Source organism: Phoenix dactylifera, chromosome 2 (genome assembly GCF_009389715.1).
Source record: "Phoenix dactylifera cultivar Barhee BC4 chromosome 2, palm_55x_up_171113_PBpolish2nd_filt_p, whole genome shotgun sequence".
NCBI lineage: Eukaryota > Viridiplantae > Streptophyta > Magnoliopsida > Arecales > Arecaceae > Phoenix > Phoenix dactylifera.
The window spans coordinates 2344196-2350531 of NC_052393.1; the positions used below are offsets into that span (position 1 = coordinate 2344196).

The window sequence follows — 6336 nt, forward strand, 5'->3', positions numbered from 1 at the left end:
TTTCCTCTTTGCCATCTTTGTCTTCATTAGAGGGAAAGGATGTGCTGCTGATGGATGTTTTGGACCAAAGGTTAGTACCTCCAACAGGCCAATTAGCAGAGGAGGTGGTCTTCATCATAAAGGTAGCCCTAGCATGCACTCGGACCGATCCAGAATCTCGACCTTCAATTTATTTTCTCGCACACAAGCCTATCTCCCTGAACCACTGCGAATGGTCACAATCAGCAAGCTGACTTCCTTCCAGAAATGATCTGTCTTCTGAAACAGTGAAGGCTCTGATTGCCTCTGGAATCACAAGGAAGAGGACTTTGTGCATAATAGTCCTTAGAAATCTTGAAGAGTAAAAGGGGCCTCAGATTGCTTTTTATGAAATGATTCATGAATATGTCTCAGCATCGCATGATGGGGAAGGAAGGTAGGCATTTGCCTGTAGTTAGTGAGAAAGGTTGTAGAAAATGTCTCACCAACTGTGTCATTGGGTAAAGATAGTTGGACTTATTACAGCTGAGAATCATGCACAATTTTGCCTATTATAGTATGTATGATATTGGATATCACAGCTGCCACATATTAAATGCACAACCATAGTATATCAGCTCAAATCAATCTCTAAAAATTATAGAATCTGATTATCATATTAAAATTTAATATTTATATCAAATCATAGAATTTTACTATTATATTATATTATATTTAGTTCATAGTATTTTTTCATAATTCTCAGATTTTATTATTATATTATACTATATCTTGGGGCTTAACTTGTATATAAAGCACATCAGTGCTATAAATAGCGCAAGCAATTCAAATTATATTTTCATTACAAATTTCGCAGGACTTATGATGTACCTTATGAAATCTATTGATATAGAATCTTCTTCCGCACAAGGAGTTACATGCTAGTATATGGGTATATAATCCACTGGCAGACTATTTCAAATCTGGAATCACTTTAGGAAGCCATTTGGCTGAGAGCAGGCGAGCAGGGGGCTCTTAAGAGAATTGCAGTGCTTTGTTGGTTCGATTAATGAAAGTTTTACTCAAATATCTGCATAATATGTCCACAGTTAAAAAACCACTGCCTAGAAAAGCCAGAGATTCTCAACGCTTCTCATTATAAACTCCCGAAGAGTTGCCATGTTCCTAGAAACCTCTCTTCCAGTTCCCACTGACGCCCTCTCTCTCTCTCTCTCTCTCTCTCTCTCTCTCTCTCTCTGAATCTCTCTTTCCCTCGCTTACTTGCTGCCTTTCTCAGTGCTGATCTAAGGCTGGTGCTTGGAAGAAGTACAAGTGAGGGAAAGGCTGCAAGAACCCAGAAACAAACCTTGCTTTTAGGGATCGTGGGCCGGCCCGAAGTGGCCTGGCCCAGCCCAATCCCTTAGCCCAGCCAGTGGGCTTGTGGGCAGGCCGAAGAGGCCTAGCCCAGCCCGATGATGCACGGAGAAGAAGATTCCGATGGGTATATAAGCTAATTAGATTTTTTAACGGTGTTTATCCTTCAAAAAATATGCCCAGCGATAGGCTTTATTTCAAAGTTGTTATCTGTATATGACTGATGTGCAATGAAGTATCATTTTGCATAATGCACGATCCTTAATGCCAAATCAACCTTATTTCCTTAGTTAATATATTGTTAATTTCTTATTTCTCACTAATAACTACATAAAAAATTATCCTTTAAAGGGGTCTCACAACCTCCCAAACGAGTCGGCTATGAAACATTTCATGCTACTATTTTTCATAAATTGATCAACGAACATAAACTAAAAAGCCGTTAATTCACTCTATTTGACTCATCTTGAAACAGGCCCATCATGACATTCTCCACCATTAAAGCCATCCATAAAAATGTTGCACCGGCCCATTTTTTGCACTGGTAAAGGTCAAGGAAATTCATCTGAAGGGAAACTTATGAGTTAGCTGATTCATATGATTTGCTAACAGCTATCCATTGTTTTTTTTTTTCTTTTTTTGATTGATAACAAATATACAATTTTAGCAGATAAAGTTTTGTTATCATAAAACTAAATTTTATATAGAACACCACTGCAAGGGGGGTAAGTACATTGTTTGCATGGGACCAGAACTGGTGAACTGGGCAGTGATACGATGGGAAATTTTTAGCATGGAAAATATTTCAGGGTACCCATTATGTGCACACAAATAGTTCATAGGGTCTATAACTGATGATTTGTCAACTTCATCATCGACTGAATAAATTTATGAGTTGCACTAATCATTTCTCGCCATATGGTAAGAGAATTGTTCATACGTATGCAAGGGGAGCAACATAGCATTACTCATTTAGCATTTTTATTGTACATCGATTGATCTTGTTGGCATGACCAAAGGAGCTTTTAATGAAAGTTCTTTCTGGCCATCATAAAAAATATTATTTTACTGCCTCCTAAAGACTTGGTAACACAAGACCCACTACTAACAGCTAGTATACATCAGCAAATAAACAGGACTCATTCAAAATAAAAAACTACAGACTCAACTCCACGTGCATAATAGGTGGTGTGATTTGCATCACACTTCATCACCTCATTGATATCCTAGAGAAGCTATCATATACATCATCAATGTATCGGAAATAGCCAAGCCTCAAGGATCTCTTAAAGAATAAAATACCAAAGAACCCCCAAAATCCCACCACAAATCCTGGTCCCATGCTAAGATACAGCCATATTTTTTCATCACCGTCATCAGCTGACAATTGAACATCGGATGCTTGGCTACTTGAACAACTTTTGATGAGGGGAAATCCACAAAGTTCACCATTGCCACTATAGATGGATGGATCATCAAGCGTTTGTAGTTGATTGCCGGATGGTATCCGTCCCGACAAGTGGTTGTTTGATAAGTTCAAGCAATCTAAGAATGTCAGATAAGAGATGCCCAAAGGAATTGTACCTGATAAGTAATTCATGGACAGGTCAAGAATTTCTAGAATTTTCAAGTTACTGATCATCTCTGGAATACTTCCATCCAAACAATTCCTCGAGAGATTCAGAAAAACTAGCCCTGAAAGATTTGTCAGCTCTGTAGGGATCGCATGACAGAGATAATTGTTGGAAAGATCGATTCCCACAACTAATGAAAGCGTTTTTTGAAAAACAGCCTCTCTTCCTTTCCAAACTATGGAAATGCAGTAACTGTAGTAAATGGGGTAAGAGGAGTTCGTTGTTTTTTCCCTTTCTTGAATGCCTTCTGCCATCGCGGTGAGATTGGCCAAACTCTGCGGGATACTTCCAGAGATATTATTGTGTGCAAGGTCTAAGAGCTGAAGCGAAGACAGAAGTGATAGCTGGGGAGGAATGCTACCACTTAACATATTCGATCTTAGACGGAGGACCCTCAATGATGAAAGTTTCTCTCCTAACCATTCTGGAATATTTCCATAGATTCCATTCTCCCCGAGGTCCAAAACGACCAGCTGCTTGCAGTTCTTCAATGAAGAAGGTATTTCTCCAATCAAACTGTTATTGCTCAAGAGCAGTGTTTGGAGCTGGGCAAGATTACCAAGCTTGGTTGGTAGCGGACCAGTGAGTTTGTTGTCTGAAAGATCAAGAAAGGTGAGCTGGGCAAGATTACCAAGGTTGGTTGGTATCGGACCAGTGAATTTGTTTTCTGAAAGATCAAGATAAATGAGCTGGGTAGCATCACCTAACTCGGAAGGAATCAACCCAGAGAAGTGGTTCGACCCCAACCGGAGTTGGAGAAGTCCCGAGCAGTTGCGCAAGCAAGCCGGCAGCGAGCCTGTGAAGTTGTTGTGATCCGCTGTGAAGTGCTGAAGAGCGAAGCCCTTACATAAATCTGGAGGCAATTCCCCTGATAAGCTATTGTTCGAAAAGTTGACTCTGATCAAACGCCCATTCTGGCCGAGGTCTCGGGGGATGCCACCGCTGAGGTTGATGTTGAAGACTGATATGAACTCAAGATTTGGAAGCTGAGCAATGGTGGCCGGCAGCTCACCCTCCAATTGGTTGGTACCGGCGTATAATTTAACCAGTGCCGTCATGTTTCCGATCTCTGCTGGGATTGCACCGTTCAGGTAGTTGTAGGAGAGGGCCAGATAAGTGAGCTGTGTGAGGTTTCCTATTGATCTGGGGATTGGACCGAGAAGAAAATTTTCCGACAGCTCCAATAGCTGCAAGTCGGCCAACCTCCCAATCTCTGAAGGGATTGGGCCTGATAGGTTGTTGCTCCGGAGCCATAGGTTTTGCAGCTTTGTGGCCCATCCAATCTCCAGTGGGATTCGCCCAGCGAACTTGTTCTCTGATATATCAAAGAAAATAAGCTCCGTCCAATTTGTGAAGAAGTCCGGCGAGATCTCACCAGAGAGCGAATTGCTCCAGATCAAGAACTGGCTCATTTTGGTTAGCTCCGAGAAGGATTGTGGCAGGCCTCCTGTGAGTTGATTGAGGGACAGGTCGAGGTAGGTGAGATTAGTACACAAGCCGAGCTCCGGAGGAACAGTGGAGTTCAATGCTGCTGCAGCGATACCGATGCGCTCAAGCATCCGGAGCTGTCCTAGAGAAGAAGGGATCGGTCCGCCGAGTGAATTGTTATGGAGTTCGAGTGTTCGAAGGCTGGAGATGGACCCGAGGATAGGTGGGATCCCTCCGGTGAGATTGTTCAATCCAAGATGAAGGTTTTGAAGCCTCGGCAAATTTGCAAGCGAAACGGGAATGACTCCTTCAAAGAAGTTATCGGTAAGATTCAGGGACTCGAGGTAAACTAGACTGGTCGAGAGTGAGTCGGGTATTTTACCCGTCAGATTGTTATATGAGAGGTCAAGGTACGTTAAATTGGTGCAGTTGAGTACGGATGGTGGGAATTTCCCTGTCAGACGGTTGTTGTATAGAGATAAGTTTGTCACCGAAGGCAATGGGGTGAACTTGGTGTAGTCTGGGTTCTCCAAGGAATTGTTTCCAAGATCAAAATGGCGTACCTTACGGAGATTGCTGAGCTGATATGGGATCGGCCCAGCGAGATAGTTGCTGGTGAGGTCTAAAGAGGTGAGGTTGGAGAGAGCAGAGATGTTTGAAGGAATGGAGCCGTTGAGGAGGTTGGTATTGAGGTCGAGCTTGGTGAGGCTGGGCAGAGAAGCAAAGTCGAATTCATCGAGGGTGCCGTTGAGTTTGGCATTGGGTAAGCTCAGCTGCACGATGCTGCCTGCGGAGTTGCAGCGGACACCAAACCATCTGCATGGGCTGGTAGAGTTGGCAAGGGACCATGAGCTCAGAGCATCTGCCTGAAACAAGCTGGACTTCCATTTGAGGAGAGCTTGTGCTTCGCTCTGTGCTCCGGCCTCCAAAAAGGAGAGGGAGAAGAACAAAAGGATGGGGGGGAGAAAAGGTTGGATATGGACTCTCTCCATGACTAAGATGGAGGATTTCAGTGAGATTTGTTTTGTTGCTTTGTTTCCACGGCTAAATGGAGCATCGCTTATATACATAATGAATGAGGGAGGGGTAGGGAGGGTGCCGAGAGGGAGTCACGGCCCTCTACGTTGCTTTTGCGAATTTCTAGAGTTCGTACTTTGATCAGGTAGATAAAGTCATGTCACAAAGCACGTGGTTTACACATTGACCTTTTAGTCAGGCACCATGATGCCCTTTTAGTCGAACGGAATCCAATCAAAGTCCCCATTTGGAAAAACTTTCGAAGGGCTAAAAAATACCTTCAGTCTCTCCAAAAATATTTTTAAATAAAAAAAATATTTGGTAAAAATTTCAAGCAGCTGTTTTAGCTTTTTTCATAAAGCTAAAAACAACTTTTTGAAAGAAGCACTATTTTGGAGCTTTTCGAAAAATCTATTTTGAGCTTTGTCATAAGCTATTTTTTTACCAAAATATATATAATAAAATATAATAATTACATACTTTATCTTTTTATAAATCTAAAAATCTGCTGAATACTTAACAAAGAACTCTAGCCGTGAATCAAACTTCCTTCCGTGCAAAAAAATATATTCTTGTTTTCTATTATTATTTTATACCTTTATTATTATATTATACTATAAATATAATATTATATTACATTATATCATAATACATTAATATGTTATATTAAATAATTTAATATTATGTTATATAACGGAAAATTAATGTATGCTAATAATTATAATATTTTGTACTTTTATTATTATATTATACTATAAATATAATATTATATTACATTATATCATAATACATTGATATGTTATGTAAAATAATTTAATATTATATTAAATTATTATGCTATAGTATACAATGTTATATTACTATATTATAATAATATTATATTACATTACAGTAATATTATATTATATCATATATTTATATATTA

General features: G+C 40.2%; 1 protein-coding gene across 1 annotated transcript; it reads right to left on the minus strand.

Annotated features, from left to right (window-relative positions):
* Positions 1–2442: 2442 nt before the first annotated feature.
* Positions 2443–5487, minus strand: LOC103715449 (probable leucine-rich repeat receptor-like protein kinase At1g35710). The gene has a single exon (XM_039115793.1). It carries the CDS (start codon positions 5462–5464, stop codon positions 2543–2545), a length of 2922 nt encoding a protein of 973 aa, XP_038971721.1. The 5' UTR covers positions 5465–5487; the 3' UTR covers positions 2443–2542.
* Between the last annotated feature and the right edge of the window lie 849 nt (positions 5488–6336).